Consider the following 22,677-nt stretch of genomic DNA (forward strand, 5'->3'; position numbering starts at 1 on the left):
AGACTTCCTTGTCATAATTTCAGACACAGTGTTCTGCAGTCTTGTATTTTTCAGATTTGTAATGAACAATGCTGCACACAAATGTCTACGTGCACAATAAATGGCCAGATGTTCTAATCAACTGATAGTGACAGTAGTGGTGGCCTGTGTAACACATTCAATAATGTTTTCTTTAACATTTTTCTTTGTTTGGTAACTTGCATTAAATTCAATAGTTTGTCCTGAATACGCAGTTCTATCTAGACAAAGCTCATCAAGTTACTATGCTGAAGGTAATACTTTCTTGATAAGGAAGATATGCCTTTCTGATGGCATTTATGTCTTTTCATCTTTCAGTTTTGACAGTGAAACTGCCAGTGACTTTTTTTTGCTGTTTTTGAGACGGTAAAGACTGTTCTGAATGAAGCTTCATTTAAAAAGTTACTGTGCTTGAACAGACTAAAATGGCCCTGTCATATGATGGGGAGCTTTGAAAATACTTGTTCTGAAGATTGTCCCTATTTTTGTTCTGTTTCATTGTGACATACTTCATAATGCCATCATGTACTACTGGAATTAGACATAAATCCTTTGTATTGGACCACAGAGCTTTTGATAAGGGTTTTTTTGTTTTGTTTTGTTTTTTGCTTTAGGGTAATTTTAACTTCATTCCATTTGTGGCTTATTTTCTACCACTTCAATTCAGGCATATTGAACTGGGCAGGTTTAATGTATTAACACTTCATTTAAATGCTAGCCTCTAATAAATTGTTTGCAGAATAAATCAGCAGCAGTCACTGACACCCCCCCCCCCGATAATATTGACAAGAAGTCCTCTAGCTTATTCATTTTTAGGAAATAGCTTAAACTGTGTGGGTAAAACGAGACCTGTGCAAGTTGTAAACACTGTGGTGGGGAAAGGGGAGGGATGGTATAGTTGCACTCTTACAGCTCTAACTCCCAACCCCATTTAAGTGTTTACAAGCTCTTAGAATAAGGCACAACCAATAATTGAACTCAGTCTCTGAAGGCTGAAAAATGATATGAACCAGTCATTTTTATGCACTCCAGTGTAACTGGCTACACTGATCATCTTTCAAGTGTTCCTAGAATCTAGTCAGTGGTCTACAAACAGATAATGTCTCTAACTCTTCACCTAATAATTGTTAATTCTGCTTGAAAACAAGCTTTGTTTATGATCACCAGAGACTGCCTATTTTTCTTCTCTGCTAAGGCTCTAGATCAGTGCTTCTCAACCTTGTTAGACTTTAGGCACCCCTTGGAACATGCTAGCTCTTAGTTTTTCCCTTGGCTAGTTTTTGTAATAAATACTAATTGCTCATCATGAATGATTGTGTGTTTCAGGAGTGTTTACATGTGCTTCCCCCACCCTTCATGGGTGGCCATGTAAATGATCCCACTTCTGCCTCATTCAGTGAGGTGGCTCCCTCTCCCACCCACCTCTGTCTCCACCTTCTCCTGTGGAGCAGTGGGGCCTCCCTCCACCTGAGGAGGTGGCAGCTCCCTCCCCCTGGCCCACCTGCTGCCACCTCCCGGCAGAGCAGTGGAGCTTTTGTCTGCCTGAGGTAGCAGCCCTGATGGCTCCTCCTTCCCTTCCCTTCCTTCCCCTCCACCCCCATCCACCCACCCACCTCTGTCACCTCCTGCGGAGCAGCAAGGCTCCCACCTTCCTGTCTGAGGCAGAGCCCCCACAGCCGATTACCACCTGCCCTCTGCAGGGCATGTACAGTTGCCCAAAAGCGTTACAGACAGATGCACGCATGTACGGACAGACAGACTAAGCCCTTTATTATATCAGAATATAATAGAGCAAGTCTTCCATTGCAGAAAACTCGAACTATAACGGATTAGAATGTTTTAATACTAGGGCTTCCTATTTGAAATCTCTGGGTTTATCTTGTGAATCATGTGCACATCTAACAGTGCTAACGTTTTACATAGCATCCTGGGGCCTTCTTGGAAGGATGTCAAGGCACACGAAGGTGCCACTGCATCCTGGTTAGAATCACTGCTTAGTAATTTTCTTATGTTTTTTAGTAGATACTATAAGACCTCTGTCCTCTTCTTAAAATGCCTTTGTATTTATGAACAAATACCTTGGAAATAATTGGAAGCCTCCATCTTTTTTTTTACTTGTTGATAGTGTTGTTGCTAATTTCATATTATTCTTGTACTGTTTCTGAATTCTTCTTTAACTATTTGGGGGGGGTTTATTTCTTGATTTTAACCTTTTTTGTTTTTTGGGTTTGGTTGGGTTTTTTTTTTTTCTCCTAATAAATCAAACCAAGTTCTACTATCCTGCAGTTACCTGAATGTACTGATTGTCATAAGCCTTCATGCTCCTTCCAGGCCTCTAACTTGATACCTGCACAATATGCCTTAGATTTATTAACAGAGAGCAAGCATTCATACTGGCTTCTGGCATCTTTTGCTATTCTTTACACAGATCAACTGCAGGTGCTCCTCAGCCTGATGAAGGGTATTTGTACCCAAAAGGCTGCAAAGAAAACATTTTCCGACTATTTGAGTTGGTTTAATAAGGATATCAGATTTACTCAAAGAACCTTGTCTGCCTATGTCTTTAGACCAACATGACTACAACTTATACCCCAGAATTCAGATGTGGCTTTTGAGTCAGTTTTACTTTAAACAGGTGCTTTATTTTAAAGGCAAAATACAAGTAGCATGTTGACTTCATTTTGGCATGCAGTGATATGATGTAGCTGTTAACTATAACTCTATTTGCTTATCACATAACATGTAATATTAACATTTGACCTTCTCACAAAGGTTAGACCAAAAGAATAGACTTCACATGCTATTAATATTCTCTGGTGGAGATCAATTTGGTAGAAGACATGTTGGAGAAAGAAAGTCCTAAAAGTCCCAAGGTTATATTGGCTTCTGCTCCATCCACAAGAGCACAAAACAGCAGATTTTCCCTATGCCTGAAAAAGTATTTGTGCCCAAAAGCTTGCAATGAACAACTTTTCCAGCTATTTAGTTGGTCTAATAAAAGAGATCATATTTACCCAAAGGACCTAGTCTGCTTAAGATTATCAAGATGCTTCTTCTTCAGGGTGAAGTGAGACATGACCAACAAACAGTCTGAAATCCCTTTTAAAAAGCAATGCTAAAATCTTAAGGAAGGGGGATGTTGTGAGGAGAGGGGTTATAAAGGAATTTGCAGATAGATAACATCCAGCTTCAAATATTTTATCTATCAAAATTCTTGAAAGAAAATTTAGAACAGCACTACATACTTTCAGAGCTTTTACATAAGCATTTAACATCTCTTATAAAAGAATTCTCTTATTTTGGCTTGATGTAATTGGTGGGATTAATACTGAACTGATTAATTGTGAATGCAATTGGGGAACATACAAGAGGCCCTCAACTACAGCTTGGTATAAAAGCAGGGAAAACCCCCCCTAAGATTAGGTGGATCAGAATGGATAAGAGTTTTAAGGTGAAGTACCCATAAATGGGAATAGTTGGAATAGAAGTGTGTGATCAGAGAGAAATTATTTGAAAATAGCCATTTGTATTTTCAGATATCCTTTGTTTATTAATATTGATTGGTATTATAATCAGGAAAAAGGAAGATAAGCCTACTTGGGGTAATATCTAGAGAATAAGATGTGATGCATTTTATTGACCTTTGACTTGGATATTTTAGGAGTTAAGAGCTTTGACTTGGATATTTTAGGAGTTGGCTTATGCCAACTGCTTTTCATTGAGTTGAAAGAAATGTGGCTAAGGTGGAAAAAAGCAAGGGAAGTATCTTGTATGCAAACATTTAAGATTGAATAGTAGGATGCAGTCGGTATTGAAAGACAAAGCATAATGCCTCATTTTTGTTTGGGGGGGGGTGTTGTGGCATGCTCCTTGCATTCATATTGCTGTGAGGAAAGTAAACAAATCTTGAGGCAAATGACTTGGACCTATTAGATGTGGAGCTCTCAGATTAGTTGCTAGTAATGTTTCATTCCCACTTACTTCCTCTTCACCTGCCTGTTCCTTATCTACAGGTGTCCCTAAAAATGAAATCGTCTCTCCCTCTTCTTTTCTTAAAAGTTTAAAAAAAACCTTATTTTTATCCAACATTGTGTGGGTAATGCTGCTGTATAACACATTGTAGCCATTAGCTTAATTCTGCAAGAATATTGTGTTCTTAGAAGAAAATTGTGGGAACAGTTTTAGTAACCCTGCTCTTCGTAAAGCATCCAAGCACATGCTGCAGAGAAACAAAATACAGTTTATCCAGTGACTTTAAATCATGCAATAATTCAAGTGCTGCATAAATAATAATAATAAGGAATATGAAGCTGGGACATAAGGTTTAGAAGAAAATAATAAATAAGGGATTTGCTGAAAAGTTGAATTAAACAGGATGGGGGGTGAATTGGCTAAATAAAATCCTTACCTGTGGTGGTAACTTGAGAAATGTCTGAACCGCCCATTGGAATTCAAATAGAGCAATTTTCAAGTGTCATTTGGTGAGCATATTAAAATGGACTGATTTTTTAGCCACTGAGCTACCCCACAGGAATTATTCAACTGAAATTTCTTTTCTTAGACCACATCTAACTTCTCAGCACAAGCAGCCTACTCTAGGACTTGCATTAAATTTAAACCACTGGGGCTTTTTAAAGTCTTGAAAAGATTCTTAAGAAACCATACTAAATCTCTGCTGCTAGAAGCATTTACTTTTTTTTAGTTTTAATGGAGACTATAGTTTTTGATGGAGTTTACTAATCGGAAAGCCATCTTTGATATTGAATAGTGTGAAGCTGAATTGTTGCTGTGCTGTGGTCAAACTTTCCTTGTGCTACATATGAGGATTCTTCCATGCTGTGATCTGGAAACAATGAAGTAGTGGTTCTCCCCTTGGTACATGCCAGCTGTTAGTTTTCACTCATTTTTGATGGCAGAAAAATAATGGAGTTTTCTGCAACAGAAAAAGGACTCTAAGGCCATAACAAGTCGGATGGTTTTTTAACATTGTGGGTTCCTAGTTGAAATTTCTAGGCTTATCTTGTGAATCAGACTTGCACGTTTGACAGTGGTAAGATCGTATAGCGCCTTTCAGTACCCTTGAGGGGCTCTCAAGGCACCTCAGAGTGCTGCAGCACCTTGTTGAGAATCATTACAATAAATGAACAGATCAAGTTAGAGCCCCTATCAACAGTTTTGTAAGACATACGAGTTAAGTTTATTCATGTGATTTGAAGCAGAAACAGTTTTTGGGAACAAGCAGGTACGGGCAAGTCGTTGAGTTGCAACGTTTTGAGTTGCAACATTTCACACTTACAATGTTTATAACACTGACACCCTGTGTCAATGTTATGACATCAGTTTTGACTTTGCAATATTTGATCTGACATGATGCCATGCCAATGAACAAGTTCACTGCATCACCCGCCTCCCTGGAGAACATCTGTCCAAATTTCCCTGGACACTTTCTTTAAGAAAGTGGACAAGACTCCAGAAGAACCTGCAGCGAAGACTCCTGAGAAGGCTTCAGCCAAGAACCCTTCAAAAAGTCCAGCAAAGTCACCTCAAAGAAGTCCTTCCAAATCAATATGATTGCTATTTACAATATAAATACATTAATGTAGCTATATTACTCCTATATAATTGATCGAGTACAAAATTCTGTGTTATTTTTGGTAAAAATAGGGTATCGGGTCTTGGTTCAGGAACCAATCCCCCATCTATAACATTGATTTTTTTTCCCCCGTAGGAAACGCTTCTGAGTTGCAACGCTTTGACTTGCAACACAGTTGGTTCCTAAAAACTGCATCATAAGTCTGAGGACTGCCTGTACTAAGGTTGGTGGGCAGCTGGTATGCTAGGAAACTGCTTTCTTCAGCCAAGTGAATGAATGCTTGTAGTAGCTGGTGTGTGCATGAGAAGTGAAGGGATCAATAAGAAAACTGAAAGCAGTATTTAATGGGGGAAAATATCAGTGGGAGTGGAGATTGTTAGTGAAGGAATCTAAGGTCATAACAGCTGAACAGGGCAGCTAGACTTCTAGGAGCAATGGTCTGGATTGCCTGGTGAAGAGAATTTGGAAGGTCAGAGAAGGTTATAGAGTCATACATGCTTGGGTTGGAAGTGACTTCAACAGATCATTGAGTCCAATTTCCCCTCCTCCCCCCCCTGCCCTGGACAGGAAAAAGTGCTGGGCTCAGATGCCTATCCAGCCTTCTCTTAGAACCCCCAAGGTAAGGGAGAGCATCACTTCCCTTGGAAGCCTGTTCCAAATTCTGGCCACCCTTACTGTAAAGAAGTTCTTCCTGATGTCCAACCTAAATCTTCTCTCTCAGTTTGCGACCTTTGTTCCTTGTTACCCCAAGAAACGCCCTGGTGAACAGAGCATCTCCAGTGCCTTTTTGCACCCCTCTGATGAATTTGTAGATGGGAACAAGATCACCTCTGTCTCTTCTTGCAGTGGCTGAAGAGATCCAGGTCCCTTAATCTCTCCTCATAGGGCTTGGCGTACAAACCCTTAACCATACAAATGGCCCTCTGGACCCTCTTGAGGTTATCCACATCCTTCTTAAAGTATGGGACCCAAAACTGGACGCAGTACTCCAACTGCAGTCTGACCAGTGCTACACAGAGGCACAGAGAGGATCACCTCCTTGGTTCTGCTCATCATGCATCTGCTGATGCATGATAAAGTGCGGTTAGCTTTGCTGATGATTTCATCACGCTGACGATGCTTGTTTGTCTTGGAGTCCACTATGACTTGGAGATCACTTTCCGCTTCTGTGTTGCTGAGAGGGTTATTCCCCAGCCACTGATTGTGCTGAATATTTTTATGCTCTACATGCAGCACTCTGCATTAGTCCTTGTTGAACTCCATGCTGTTGTGTCCTGCCTACTCTTCCAACCTGTCCAGGTCCTCCTGCAATCGTTCCCTACCCTCCGGAATGTTCATTTCACCCCACAATTTAGTATCATCCGCAAACTTGAATAGAGTATGCTTCACACCCACATCCAAGTCACTGATGAAGACATTGAAGGGTACAGGTCCAAGGACTGAGCGCTGTGGGACCCCACTGCCCACATTCTTCCAGGTTGAGACCAACCTGTCCACCATCACTCTAGGTGCAACCCCCAAGCCAATTTGCCATCCAGTGGACTGTGTAATCATCTAAGTTGCAGCCTCTTAATTTTATTTATGAGAATGGGATGAGATACCGTATCGAAGGCCTTTCTAAAATCCAAGTAAACAAAATCCACCTCTGTTCCTGCAACTAAGCATTTTGTGATCTGGTCCTAAAAAGAAACTAGACTGGTCAGGCGTGATCTGCCTGCTATGAATTCATGCTGGTTGTCATACTGCATTATTTTTCCTGCTGGACTCCCACAAATATGATCCATAATAATTTTTTTCAAAGACTTTTCCAAGGATAGAGGTAAGATTAATTGGTGTATAATTACTTGGATCCTCCTTCTTCCCCTTCTTGAAAATGGGGACCACATTGGCTTTTTTCCAGTCCTTCGGGACCTGACCTGAGTGCCACAAGTGCTCGAACAACCATGCCAGTGCTTCTGCTATGACATTGGCCATTTCCTTCGGTACCCTTGGATGCAGCTCATCCAGGCCTGCTGACTTAAATGCACCCAGTCCATCCAAGTGACTCTGCACCAAGTCAGTGTCAGCAGTTGGTGGGCTGGTGTTCCTCTGCCCATCTAAGAACCCATTAGGAGACCTACCTTGACCCTTGTTCAAGAACACCGAGGCAAAAAACTCGTTGTATTACTCAGTCTTGTCCCCCCCTGTTTGTCACTAATTGCTCTTTCTTGTTCAGTAAGGGTCCTATGCTGGCCTGCACCTTCCTTTTACTCCCTACATACCTAAAACAAGACTTCTTGTTGTCTTTTTTATTTCTGTTGCCAGCCTCAGCTCTGTAGTTGCAGGGAGGCAGGTAGAAAGGTCAAAGCAAGTGCAGGCCAAGTTGGTATACTCCTCCTGGGTAGCTTTCCAAGTTATAGTACGGGGCAGGGCAAAATACGGCCCACAAGCTGGATTTGGTCCACTGATTTGATTTTTATCTGGGTCACGGCTACCCTGTGGTTCTTAGCTTGGAGCCAAGCCCCACTTGGGGCAGCCTGCACCACACTGCTGCTTGTGCCTTCCATGTGCCTGCTCACGGCACTGCCTTGCACCCCAGCCACAGGCAGTGTGCACAGCGCTGCAGCTGCAGTCTCCTGGGTCCTGTTTGGCTCCTCCTCCTTGTCTCTGCTGTGCCACTCTGGGCAGCAGGTAGCATGGTCATATGCGTAGCCAAGGCAGGGGGAGAAGCTGCAACTGGGTAGCTCCTGGCGTAGTGTGCAGGGCTTCAGCTCCATCTCCTAACCACCTTCCACTTAACCACCCAGCATAATGAGCAGCCACCTGCAAGTGAAAGGCAGCCTTGCCAGGAAGCTGTGCACTTTGGCCAGGGCTGGGGCAGTACCATTGGTGGGTGCAAGGGAGGTACGGGCAGGAGGATGGCATGCACTCAGCTGTGTGTGGCGCACCACTGGGGCAGCAGTGGGCTGGATAGGGGTGGGGATAGACCACACCTGCACTCATGTGCTCCCTGCCCCACCCAAGCTGGCTTCTGGGACCTAGCATGCAAGCAACACCCTCCCCCCCCCGCACACATTGTAGAAGAGTAAAACTTTTATTATACGGGTTTTTTTTTTTTATCTATAATTTGTTAAAATGAGATGTTCTGAAAGATTTTGTGTGAGGCTGTCAACAACTTGCCAAAACTCATTAAGTGGTCCACCAGCCAAAATAATTGCCCATCCCTGTTACAGTAACTCAGGCTGTATAACAAAAACGAAGCTAGGGTTTTAGCAGCAGTAGCATGGGAAGGTAAGCCTGGATAAAAAGGGTACACAAGTTAGATTACACTGAGATGGGGTGGAAAAGATGGTTGCACTGTCATTTTGTGGAAGAAAATGGCTCTAATAGCTGGAATTTGAGCTGCTGGTTGAACACCACCAGAAAAGAGAGACCAGTTCAGATGGAGACAATGATAGGCTAGAGTTATTCTTACACACATGCTGTTTGAGACCCTGGAAGTAGATTTGGTTGTCAAGAGATTATAGACAGATGGAAACTTGAATACTGTGCTGATCCACATAAAGGAAGAAATAGCAAACAAGATGAGAGACCTTGAGAATCCTGCCAAAAAAAAGCTGATGGAGACAGTAATTGTTGAAGGAAGTATTGTTTGGTGGGGGGAAAATCATTTAATTCTTGATACAGCTCTAGTATCAGGCTTAAGTTGTTCAAAATGCATAGTCCAAGTATAGGGTTAACAAAGTGCATTACAAAACTTCCGGAACTGCTTTCTGTGTAAATCTTGATCCATTTGGTTCAGTAATAGAATGATAAACCTATTTGAGCATCTGCTGGGGGTTTTAATCAATACAAAACATCTCTACCAAGATAGGTAAAGTAGTAGGGTTGATGAATTTCCAGGGATCTAAACTTTTTCCCAAAAAATAATTAACTGTTGCTACCATATTTTAACACTGCATATGCTTTACATGCTTTCCCTTGGTTGTTCACAAATGTACTTTTTCTAAACTTTGTTTTTTAAAGCTGCAGAATGAACAAACCATACAGCTGATTCAAAGGGACAAGCTACCATTCCAAACAGGAGTCTCAGGAAATCCTTTTGGTGGACTCCATTCTGGCCTCAGAGTATAGGTGCCTAGCACAGATAAATGTATCATTAACATAACTGCCTGGGTGTGGTCTGAGAAAACAAATTCTGTTAGGTTGTTCTGACCTGTATTGGTGGGTTACCATGAAGAAGTCTATGTGAAGTAGCAGTCTGACCTAAACTAACATCAGCACAAGTAGTCTTAAGTTCCACTTTTCTGTCATCCTTTGTCCAGAAAAAGGTTGCTTTAAAAAATAGCTGTTTTGTGTGAGAAACTTTTTGTGAAGACTTTACTGAGTTCCTGTAATACAGAAGCTCACACACAGGCTACAAAGTAGCTTAGTTGCAAGATGCTTTGAACAAATTTCAGAGTAAGGTCTTACCTCTAATCTTTCACCAGTTCTAGGTTTTAATGCCTTGGTGTGTATGCAAAAGGTAAAAAGGAAAAGGAATATTTTAAACACTGTTACAACCTATTAGTCTCTGGCAAGCAGCTGTGTGTTGATAAGGCCAATTCAAAGAAGCTAGGGTAGTTTGGTTAGTTCTTAAGGAACAAAATTACCTAATTATGTACTAAATAACCTGTTGTCAGCCTTGTATTATGCCCTTTACTGTTTGCAAAATTATATAGAAGAAAGATGTGAAAACAGTCTTTCTAGTGTTTGGCCACTTTTTTCATTTGACTTTTTTACTCTTGTACCATCCTAGAAACTTCTTTCCATTATAAAGCTGTACAATCTCATTTTTGATTTACCAAGTTCCTTGTTCCGTGTACTGATAAATATACATAAGTGTAGCACTTATAAATCCCTCCCTGCAAGGTTAATCAGTGCATTTTTTCTATGTTACCTGAGTCAGCAGTGCCTTGATAAGAGGTGGGTATGCCAACAGATTTGAGCGTCTTATTGCAGGTTTCAATGTTGGTATTGGTGCTTGTTGCAGTTGAGTAGTTCAATTGGTAACAAAGCCTTGGACGCTTCAAAGCAATGCTTATGAAATTATAACTTTGAAACATACAGTTCATATAACTGACATCTATTTGACTGGTTCTGGGTTTACATTAAGGAATTTTACTATGATAAAATGACACCTTTTTGGAACGTCTGTTTTCTTACGTATTGAGTTGTATCTAACTTAAGTGAACAGAAACTCCTGTTAATTCTCTCTAGTGCTAATGTTGGTGCCAGTGTGGGGCTGAGAAGGTGCTAGAATATTTTCTGATTTTTGCTAACTTCTGCAACTGTTACTGCAAAATCTTTCTTGGTGTTATGAGTGCCAAAAACCAGAATCTGGTTCTTTACAATATCAAGTTGTTTGTCTGGTTAGCTTTTTGAGAGGTAAGTAGTGGAACTTCACAGCATTATAATAGTTGCTCTTCTCAGATTAATCATGTTATTAAGAAGTCACTTCAAATTTGGGCATTAAAGATTTTGTTTTAATCACACCACATAATTTACTTTTCTATTCAAAATTTCTAAGACTCTGTAGGCAGTTTGATAAACCTTTTTTTAGCTCTTGGCTCTTCTCTGCCATGTTGATACCTAATGTTTTGAAGAAGCTGCAGAAAACATGAAGCAGCAATTTGACCTCAATACACCTGGATAAAGCAGGAATTTTTGGAAGCTATTGACTGCAAACTAACTTGTCAGCTGTGTTCTCAAGAACTTTGCAAATGCTTAAAAGCTGTGTGCAGAACCAACTTGAGTGCCTACAGCTACAACACCAGTTAGGAAAAAGCTTTCCTTTTAGGAAAGGATCACTGACAATCCCAAGGACACAAGCTGTGCAGGCCAATTGCTCTGTCCCCTTGTGTGAAAGGGGAAGTCATCAGTGTTTTGTTACTGTTACTTGTGCTTTCAAAATATTTCTTGAAATGTGCTTTGAGAAGCACTATTTGATTGGCTCTTAGACAGCATTTAGCCTTTATTTGTTTAAAGCATCTGGTGCAGATAATGCTGATCTTAGTGTGAAAACCAAAAATAATCTGTGAAAACTGTACCATCTAACAAATTGCTGAGACCATGATGTAAAATTGACAACAGCTATGCAGCCACAATTTCAACTCTCTAATGACTCTTTAAATGTACAATCATATAGTCTAGCACTGCTTGTACGAAATAGTTTCTCTCTTTTCTCCCACCATAGAAAAATCCTAACTGAAAAGCAGCAGAGAAAGACAAAGAGGCTCTCAAATGCTGCTGATTTCAGTATTTGCACTATTTCCATGCCTGGTGACAGCTGCAGCTGTGTGTTCCCTCTAGGATCTTTCAAAATAGCATATTTCTGACAAGCGTTTTAATCCTCTTGAAGTGTGGGGCGGATGACATCAGTGGCACAACATTCACGCGTTTCATTGCTAAGCAACACTTTAACAATGTGCTACCCTTTGGTTCTTCACTTTTCACCCAGAATATGCATACCTTTGTTCCATTGTGATACATAACAACATGCCATTAATTTAGAATTGGATTACCACTAGTTTTATATGCTGTGTGAAGTGCCTCATTTTTTGCCCTTGCCCTGAGTGATTTCTGCTTCCTCATTGTCTTGGGATGGTTACATCATGCTGTTCTCCTTCTCTTCATATTCAGTGTTTGTATGAATGTGAACTTACTAGATGTCCCAAGAGCTCTGTTAGCTCCACTTGAGCTAGGAATAGAAAGTAGGGCTGTACAAAGCGGCACCATTCCGTTTTGCCTTGAGGTTCGACAGAATAGTGTTTCATATTGAATTTAATTTCGAGTTGAAACAGCTGTTCTGTTCCATTCCATTCCATTCCATTCCATTCCATCAAAACAAAGGCTGTTTCAATGCTGTTTTGAGTTTTGCCCAGGGTGGGAGGCAGCCCAGCTAGGCAACTTCCCATCCCCAGAGCTACGTAGTGCCGGGGGTGGGCAGCAATTCATCTGGGCTGCTTCCCAGTCCCCTGCGCTGGTGAAACCGGTGAAATTTCTCACAGCCCTAATAGAAAGGTATAGGGCTGAAATATTTTATCCATGGCCACTTGCTGTGCCAGCAGCAGAGCTGGGATTAGAATTTGACTCCTGTATCTTGACTCCATGATGGTTACTTAAAGGCTACTACAAATGTATTCCTACAGTTGAATTTTTCTGAATATTCTGCATTTTTAAAGTCTTCACCAGTTGAAACTTAACATTTCAAAGATTTAAGAGGGAAATAACTTTGATTCCTTGTGCATTTAATGGAATTTTGTGTATTGTTAGTCATTTTTGTGCTATAAGTGAGAGGAGACAATTTAAAGCATTTCCAGAGTTAATGTGGGTGGGGAGCTTGGGTTGATGCAGCACCTGGAATTACTTGTTGCTCACTTTACAAAGCTAACATTTATTAAAACTTTAGTTTTGCATAATTTTTTAAAGTTGATCTCTTTACTAACCCTGTTTCTCTGATTTTTTTTTTTTTTTTTTTTTTTTCTTTTAAAGAAATTCAGAATTTGAGCAGTATGTTTTCATACTCAAAGCAGTTAAACATGACAAGACATGTGGCAATTAAAATGACTTCATGCCTGGAGAAAATACTGATCTTCATTAAAAACCATGTGACAGGGTAGTTCTAGAACAGCCTCTGAAACTGTTCTGGGAGAGGGAAGTTCTGTATTTTAATACTGAAGTCTTGCATAGCTGATATCTCATAGATGACTTGTTCCTAATTTCTATGTTCATCACAATCTAGGCTAAGAAATGTTGTGCCTAGCAAACCAACATTTTGAGTTTTCTATTTGTGTGGCTTCTGTTACCAGATTTGTTGATTTGAGAATGACAGTTAAAATGGCTTGCTGATGCTTTTAATGATGCTGTTTTAGGACCTGATCAGAAAGTTAAGTCAGTTGGTGTAATTACTTTTATCCTTAGTCATATTAATTACAATAATAACATCTTGGAAGTGCTATTAACCTTTTTAAGTACTTCAACATACCATTTAACTTGAGGGTTTGGGGTTTACTGACATGGATGGGAGGAAGGTGGTTTCACAGAGCAGATAATCTTTTTCCCAAGAGATAAGAAGAAAAAAACCTGAGGAAGTTCTTGGTATACTGTCTTTTTATGTAAATAAACCTGCTGAGTTGCCTATAAAATTGTAGGAGTTTTCTTCTATTTGGACTCCAGCGTCAAGATGACATCATATGTGTGCCAGTTTTTGGAAGTGATAGAATAGCAGGAGTGATGTTGAAAATAAGTCTTAGCATTCCTCTGCCGCTGAGCTAAGGTAACTCATAGGTAAAATGATTTTCCTGCATTTCCCAACTGATTAGTTCACATATTGGTTCTTCTGAGAAGTAAGTCCTATAGATGTGTGAATACACAACATGCCCCTAATGTAGTTAATGACTGAGGTTTTTGTTTATATTGTTCATGATGACCTTTATTTGGTGGACTGTAGTTCATGGTTTCTTTTTAAGATAATACTGTGTATAGGCTTCACACACAGATTTTTGTTTTAATTTCTGAACTTGTTCATTTTTTTTTTCCCTCTGACTGGATAAAGATGCTAGGTCTATATGTATGTGCTTTATTCTGACTAGAAATAAATAATATATTATGCGCCTCAGCTGTTAGCTAGCAAAATCTAAGAAAGCAGTACAGCTCGCAGTACAAAGTAATTCCTGTCTCTGAAAGAAGACATTTCTGATGTTGTATTCAAAAGAAGCTTGCTGAGACTCCAGCAGTATCTGAAAATATAGATGCCATCACTGGTTTGGGTAATCCAAATTTGATTAATGGGACATGCCTTTGGAAGGAGGAGGATTGCAGTGTTCATAGGAGTTTCTCTGTTCCTTAACTAAAAGTATGTCTTTCTGGGGAACAGTGGAGACTAGGTTGAAGTTAGACTTGTTAAAGGTGGAACTGGGTAACTTCCATTTTTTTTCCTGAACTAGGCATATTCTATACCAGTAAAGTGGTGCCTAAGTTATATCAATGAGAGTTGCAGCTAAACGTTTGCTGAGCTACTCGTAGAACGTTATGGAGGAAAAACAGTGGAATTTAGGGTATGTCATGGATCTAACTAGGATCTTTTTGTTTTTGTAGGCAGCAGCAGGCATTCTGTGCTATGTGGGAGCCTATGTTTTCATTACTTATGATGATTATGATCACTTCTTTGAAGATGTCTATACACTTATTCCAGCAGTCGTCATCATAGCTGTGGGGACGCTTCTGTTTATTATTGGACTTATTGGTTGCTGTGCTACAATTCGTGAAAGTCGTTGTGGACTTGCCACTGTAAGTTGCTGCTTTTTCTTTTTTCATAACACTCTTGAAGCTTATACTGTGGTAGTAATGTATATTTGACATTCTGAGTTTGATTTGCAAAAATTCACTGTTTTGTAAAACTAGACGAAATTGCTTTCTTGCCTATTTTGTCCTAAAAGTATTAAGCTTTCTTTGGGGGGGGGGGGGAATAAAATGGTGTCTGTCTAATTTTAATATTACACTTCAGCAAAGTTCTGAAGCACAGAAATTGATAATCTGCCCAAAGCAAGCTGGATGTTCTTTGTGAACTTTTTTGACGGTACATTTGCTAAATTATTTGTGCTTTAAGTTTATTCTCTAGGGATTAAATTGGTTGTTATCTTGCTTAAATCTTAGGGTTGTCAATTAATCTCTGCCAATGTGCATAATTGGCGCAAGAACCAATTAATGCATTACACTTTTAACGCATTAATCATGCACGTGGTTTTGGAGCCTGTGCCTGAGCTGCCCTGCACTGCTGTAGTCATCACTATCTCAGAGCCACCCTGTGGGGCAGTAGTGGCGGTGCAGGGGAGCTGTAGGCAGTGTAGGGACCCACAGGCCTGAAGGCAGGCCATGCTGGAACTCCTGCATGGTTCTGACCTGCCCCAAGCCTGAGCTGTAGGTCCTGAGGGTGCCAGGCAGCCTTTCTGCAATGAGTCCCAGGGACCTGGGCTCTGGGCAGCTGCAGCAGAAAGGCAGGGAGGGGAAAGGGCACACCTGTGCCTAAGCAGCTCCACAGAGACCCCACTTAAATTGGGCATCCTTCAAGGGCTTGTATGGGTTCCCCCTACCCAGGTTCCAAACCCCAAATACACCCCCTGCCCCCGCCCCAACCGTAGGAAGTACCTGCATAATTTGAAGCTTTTCTATGCATAATCTTGAGGGTTTTTAGCTGTGCAGTTTTAAAATCTTGACTCAGTTGCGACTAACTTTTTTGTAATTGTGTAACTAATTGCAATTAAATCTTTTCATCATTTGACAGTTCTACTAAAACTTACTTTCTAGAGTAGAAGGTAATCAAATGTTGCCTCTGCTTCTCACAGGTTAGGTCAGGGTAAGATTGTGCTCCTTTTAAATTAGAAGTTCATTTTGCAGTGGTGGGAGCCTCCCCCATACTCCCTGGATGAGCCACTCATGGCTCCATCCCTTGCCCTGCCCAACCCTGGCTTGGCAGTCCTGACCCCACTCTCCTTCACCAAGGGTCCTCAGTTTGTCCATCCCCTCCCCGCCTCTTTCTCTCACCCTGCCCCTTCCTCCTCCAGCAGATGTACCAGCTGGATGCTGCTCTCCAAGCTGCCAGCCTTGCATATTGGCAGTCGGATCATTATTGGCCGATATGACTCGTTAATAATCGGCTATCAGTATGGACCCAAAAAATCTTTGTGCACCCCTAATTTTTTTTTAGTTGAACCTGACTAGAGATGCACTTGATAAACTACATGGCTTATTTTAGAGTATTTATCAAGTTAGCATATCAGCATTTCTAGATGATATACTGTAGAGGCAGTGTGTGAGCTGTCAAAAAGTATGTCAATAAAACTGGGGGGGTTTTTCTGTTTACAAAAATATTCTGGGTTGTATCTTTCAGTTTGTGATCATCCTCCTCCTGGTTTTTATCACTGAAGTTGTAGTAGTGGTTCTGGGATACATCTACAGAGCAAAGGTAATGAAAAGTGCCTTCTAAATTCCAAAACAAGTTTTAATTGTAATCAAAGTCCTAGAAATGTAAACACTTCATCTGCTGTGAATACACTATATTTGAGGGTTATTTGTCACTGCTACTGGCCATCAAATTATTCTGACAAAATCTTAACATAGAAAAATAGCAAATAAACATGTAATCGTTTAATTTTATAGCAATTTTTTTTTTTTTTTTTTTTAAATATACTGCTTGTAGATGGCTAGATGTAAATAGGTCTGGGGCTTGACAAGGGCAGGTTTAGCTGGTAGTATCCCAAAAACCTTGCATAACTTGTAGCAGCAAATAGTATAATTCTTTCTACATAAAAATTGGAACCTTCTGGGTTCTTTGTACCTAGAAACTCCTAAATTCTAATACTGGCTCTGCCTGACTTATTGTGTGCTGCATGGAAACTCTTTTCCAAATAAGAAGGCATAGAGATATTTACCTCATCTGGTTTAATGTAAAAACTTTGTAATTAACATAAATATTAGCATAAGGGTGCATAGTTTGTTGTAATAAAGTGCATGTGGGATATTTTGACACTTTATTTACTATGGTATTTTAAAAAGCTTCACCTTACTTCTGCCTTCTCTACTGCTAGAAAAGGAAAAGTCAGTGATTCTTGATGGTTCTGATCATTTCTATTAATAAAAGAGCCCTGGGGATGAGTACACAAAGTAATACGGTGTAAAGCTTCTTGTTTTTATTTTGTGCAAAAAAATCCCTAAAACTGCTCAAGTAGGGTGTTCAAAGTCATTGGCGATGCATAGGGAGTCCTGCTAGCAGCTGCTGCCAAATCTCCGAATCAGCCAGGCCAGGCCCATCCTCTGCCCACCCCATCTCTTGGTTTAAAACAAAAACCCTGACTCAGCGGGTGCTGCTGGGCAGGGGAGTAATCCCCACTGCTCCAGACTGCATGGGCGGCTCTGCAAAGTAGGTGAGGGTCAGAGGGCTGGCAGGGGTCTCTGCCATGCTCCCCTTCCCCCGCCCCTGGTACTTACCAGCTTGGAGTTGGCTGCAGCTCCATGCTGCAGCCACCAGAGACTGCCTGAATCATCAAAGCTCTCCAAATCTTTTCGGAAGATTTGGAGAGCTTTAAATTGATTCAGACCTTTAATTTGGTCCCCGATTCGATTTTCTGATTTGAAGATTTGGCTACCAAATCAGGCTGAATCTCCTTTGAATTGAATTGCCACCCAAAGCTTTGCCCAGCCCTGGTAAAGAAGTACAAAGAAATGAAGATCCTAAATGATGGCAAAAATACCTTGTCACCAAGCTTCCACAACAGTGGGAGATAAGACAGGGCAATAATTCTTAAGTGAGACTGAATGTAATAAATTATTTGATGAAGTTGGCATTGTGCCTTGTCAAATAATGGTGTAACACTTAACCTACAAATAACTTGAAACTTTCCAACTTGTTTCTTAAGCTTTAAGGGTCATGGGTGCAATTTATAGGCTTAAACTTTCTCTGCCGCAACATGCCATTTGGCTTATTTACAGGCATGGTTGTTCAGACTGACCACGATCAAAGATTCTTACTTTTTTTTTCTTTAAGCGCTATCCTATATTGGAGAATACATTTCCTTGGGTGGCAATGGAGGCAATTGGGATTAACCAGGCTCTGTTCCTGGGCAAAGTTTAATGGAAGCTTTCTTCACATCTGCCGTAGCCTGAGGCTTTTGTGTGTTGTGTTTTTTTTGTTTGTTTGTTTGTTTTGTTTTTTTGTTTGTTTGTTTTTTTGGTTTTTTTTTAAACCTCATTCCTTTGGAGGTCAAGATGTCTGACACATGCTCTAGAACAGCAGGTCCATATACAAATATGTGTTAAAATGCAGTTTGAAATTGATGTACCTCTTTCTGGTGCAAATTTATACATAGATGCATTTCAGCATAAATTACTAGGGGGAATTGAGTTCAGGGCAAGTAAAACCAAACTTGGCTAAATCAACTTATTTTGAAATAAGTTTCCACATGGGCTAAATTGGTTTTAATTTGCATCTGTTTCAGTGAATTATTCTCTTTTCTGGGAAAGAGAATACCCTAAAATCACTTCAGTCTGACCAAGCTGTTTAGCGCAAGGGTTTAATCTTCCCACACTTACTGCTACAAGGTACTTTTTTAGAAGAGTTTTACTGATACTACTTTTTTTAAATCCGTAGAAGAATAATGCATGCTTAAGTAATTTTTAAGAATTGCCTCAAAGTACAAACACTGGAGGTGTACAGTTCTGTAATTCAGGGCTGCTTAGAGTGTATGCTGAACTTCTAGAAAATGTATCCTTGTTGCTTGTAACTTAATTACAAGCTGCTTGAGTCCACTTCTTCTAGAACAATTTTTTTTCTCTAAAAGGTAGAGATTCATAACTTTATCATGGGGAAGAGTATTAGTGGTTGCGCAAAACTAATTTCTAACATGTCTTGCATCATTTTTTGTCATTGGCTGTGTCCTTTCTGTGTTTAGAGATCATTCCTCACCTTAGATGTTGCTGTATAGGGTTTGCTGCCATGATCACTTAACAATAAGAGTTAAGTGGCATTGACAAGGAAAGTGATGCTCTGTAGCTTGCCCTAGAAGAGAACTTGGTTGCTATCTTAGAAAAGCCACAAGCAGGCTTTGAAGACTTCCTGCCAAATACCTTCATCAGCTCTTCCAATAGTCTGAGAAGCACAAATACAGAGTGGGGTGGGAAGAGGTAAGGAAACTCGCAGGCTGAAGACATGAAGTTGGCAGCTGGTTGTTGTGAGGCAGGCATTGTTACTCCTATTTCAAAGCGATCACAACTGTAATATCTTACAGCCTTTCAAAAGGATCTGCTAAGCCATATGCTTTACTAATGCATTGACTTGTTCAATTTTACCTCTACCAGAAACTCAATCTATCAGCCTGGAGGATGGTATCTCCTTTTCTGTGTAGAGCAGGGGAACAAAATCATAGAAAATTATGATTAGAAGGGACTTCAGGAGGTCAACCCTCTGTTCAAAGTAGGACCATCCCCCAACTAGATCATCCCAGCCAAGAGTTTGTCTGGCTGGGTCTTAAACCTCCAAGGATGGAGATTCTGCAACCTCTCTGGGTAACTTGTTCCAGTGCTTTGCTACCCTCCTAGTGAGAGGCTCTTTTCAGAGGTGCACCGATACATTGGTCTGATATCAGATCGGCACTGATATAAAGAAAATTGACTATACTGCAAATTGGTCTAATTTGGCCAATAAATTCTCTGTGTATGCACCACGACAAATTTACCAGCTGTATCCAGCTGGTATCAGAAATTGGATTGGTATTGGCTGACATGCCTTGTTAAAAATTGGCTATCTGTATCAGCCCCCAAAATCTCTATTGGTGCACCCCTACTTCTTAAATATCTAACCCAAACCTCCCTTGCTGCAACTTGAGACAGTGGCAGATGACAGAACAAGGAGCGACTACTGAGAACAGTCCAGCTCTGTCCTTTTTGTAACTCCCCTTCAGGTAGTTGAAGGCTGCTGTTAATCCCTCCTCAGTCTTCTCTTCTCCAGACTAAATAAGCCCTGTTCTCTCAGTCTTTCCTCCAGAAATCATGTGACCCAGGCCCCTCACCATTTTTGTTGTCCTCTGCTGGACTTTCTCCAATTTGTCCACTTCCTTTCTGTAGGGAAGGGATCCCAAAATTGGACACTGCTCCAGATATGGCTTTGTTAATGCTGTCTAATGGTGAACAACCACTTTTAACTGGCAGTAGGGTTGTGTAAAGCTTCGGTCCCTGATTTGGTTTGGCCTGATTCAGTGGCTGAATCTCCAAATCTGAGTTGAATTGGAAGACCCTTTAATCTCTCCTAATTGAATTGGGACTCGGACATAGAGACAGCTTTTAAATGTGTTTTTTTTTTTTTTCTACATACCTCTAGGTAGCAGGGGCTTGTGAATGCTGCAATGCTGGGGCACATGGAGCATCCCACAGAAGTGCAGGGGCCTTCCCTGCATGCTCGGCATCAGACCCAGAAGTGGACCAGAACCACTTCTGGTCAGCTTCCAGGTCTGCTGGAGGGCATGTGCCGGAGTGTTCCAAACACACTCCCCTGGCTTGGTGACTGGTGCCTCCTGGGTCTGGTGGGGGCACCCGGGATCCCTCGGCGGCTGATCGCTGAACCAGGGAGGCGCAGGGGTGGGACCCCAGTATGCCCCGTGGCAGACCCAGAAGTGGACCAGAACTACTTCCAGTCCACTTCTGCATTTGCCACCAAGCACGTGGAGTACCCCTCTGCGTCCCTGTGGGATGCTCCATGAGCCCCAGCATCACAGCGATCATGAGCCACAGTTTTTTCTGCTTGCCTTTCTCAAGGCAAGTAGAAAACACTTTTAAAGCTGTGTCTGTCCAAATCGGCATCGAATGTTCAGAATTGGATTTGGCTAAATCAAATCGGGGGACAGCTATCCCTGATTCAGGCCAAATCCAAATGGAAGGAGTATACAAAGCGGGCCCTATAACCGGCAGCACTCCTACTAATACAGCCCAGTGCTGTGAAGAAGGTTAACAACAAGGGCATGCTTTTGGCTCATACAGGTTTCCCTTGCTTTATGCTGTACATGTGTTCCTGGAAAACCGCACATAACTTAAATTCGCATAAAGGGAACCTGCTTTACCATGTAACAAATAGAGATACGTTCCAAGACCTTGACTGTACTGACCCCCAAGCTGGTTTCTATCACTTTTCCCAAGACAGTTTTGGTACTTGCCAAGAGCACACAAGCACATTATCTTAACGGGGATGGTAACTACAGAAACACGTCACAGGCAATGAGCAAGGAGCATGGGTCCACACAGGAGACTATTTTGATGCACATCACTCCTGTGATGTACTTTGCAAGGCATCTGACTGGGCTTCTATCGCACTGATCCCCTAAGAGTAAATTTACCTCACATATAACAAATTTTTGGCCCAAAAAGGGGTCGTGGCATAAGAGCGAATTCACATGTACAGAACCTGCATGAAGTGAGGGAAACCTGTATTTAGTTTGTCCACTTTTAATCCCTAGGTCCTTTTTCTACAGAGCTGCTGCTTAGCCAATCAGTCCTCAGCCTGTACTAGTGCAAGGGAGTGTTCTGTCCTGTGCACAGGACTTTGCACTTGTCCTTGTTGAATCCATGCTCTTAAAGGAAATCGTTTCAAATTTAAATATGAATTGTAAATTGTGGTTGCCACAACTTTGATAATAAAAGCAGTGATGGACACCTCGTAAATGTAAATTTATTATGTGGAATAGCAGCACTGATGCTGTTTAACCTCCTGGATCCTTTGTAAGAGAGCTGTTTAACCTCATGTCCTGTTAAGAAATGGTTTTTGGTGTTTTTTTTTTTAAATAATAGTTCTTAACCATTAATAATAGTGAATTAAGTGTCATGGTATTTGTGCAAAAGAAACCAGTCAGAATTCTGAGAAACCTTTATCCCTCAGTACACTTTAATCTGTAAAAGAGAATAATTAAGACTGAACTAAAAGGGGATTGCCTAGCTTACTAAATGTGTTATAGCCAAAAAAGGAAGTTACTGGGTTGCCCAGATCTTTAGTGCTTGGGCTAATAGCTAGGTAATCCATTTGTGTGTGTGTTTTGTAGGTGGAGGATGAAGTTGATCACAGCATTCGGAAAGTGTACAATGCATACAATGGGACAAACCCTGATGCAGCCAGCCGTGCTATTGATTATGTACAGAGACAGGTGAGAACCAACATAAGGAAATGTTGTATTGTAACTATTTCTTGGCATTGTACAAAGCAGCCCTAACAAAGCAATACCTGCTGTGTTGCTTTTCTTTTTGTATTCATAGTTTCATAGTTAGTAGGGTCGGAAGGGACCTCAGCAGATCGAGTCCAACGCCCTGCCATGGCACAAAAGAGTACTGGGGTCAAACAACCCCAGCAAGGTGATTGTCAAGCCTCATCTTAAAGACCCCCAGGGTAGGAGCCAGCACCACTTCGCTTGGAAGCTGGTTCCAGATCCTAGCTGCCCTGACCATGAAGTAGCGCCTCCTGATATCTAACCTAAACCTACCCTCTGCCAGCTTGTGACCGTTATTCCTGGTCA

General features: G+C 41.1%; 1 protein-coding gene across 1 annotated transcript in view; it reads left to right on the forward strand.

The window, feature by feature from the left end:
• TSPAN3 (tetraspanin 3) overlaps positions 1-22,677 on the forward strand; it is a 38,124-nt gene that overhangs the window by 1,791 nt on the left and 13,656 nt on the right. The window contains exons 2-4 of the mRNA XM_019533354.1: positions 14,729-14,920; positions 16,521-16,595; positions 22,210-22,311. Coding sequence (XP_019388899.1) covers positions 14,729-14,920; positions 16,521-16,595; positions 22,210-22,311 — 369 coding nt within the window. The remainder of the gene's footprint in view (positions 1-14,728; positions 14,921-16,520; positions 16,596-22,209; positions 22,312-22,677) is intronic.

This window comes from Crocodylus porosus, unplaced genomic scaffold (genome assembly GCF_001723895.1).
Source record: "Crocodylus porosus isolate Cpor-Errol unplaced genomic scaffold, CroPor_comp1, whole genome shotgun sequence".
In the NCBI taxonomy this organism is placed as follows: domain Eukaryota; kingdom Metazoa; phylum Chordata; order Crocodylia; family Crocodylidae; genus Crocodylus; species Crocodylus porosus.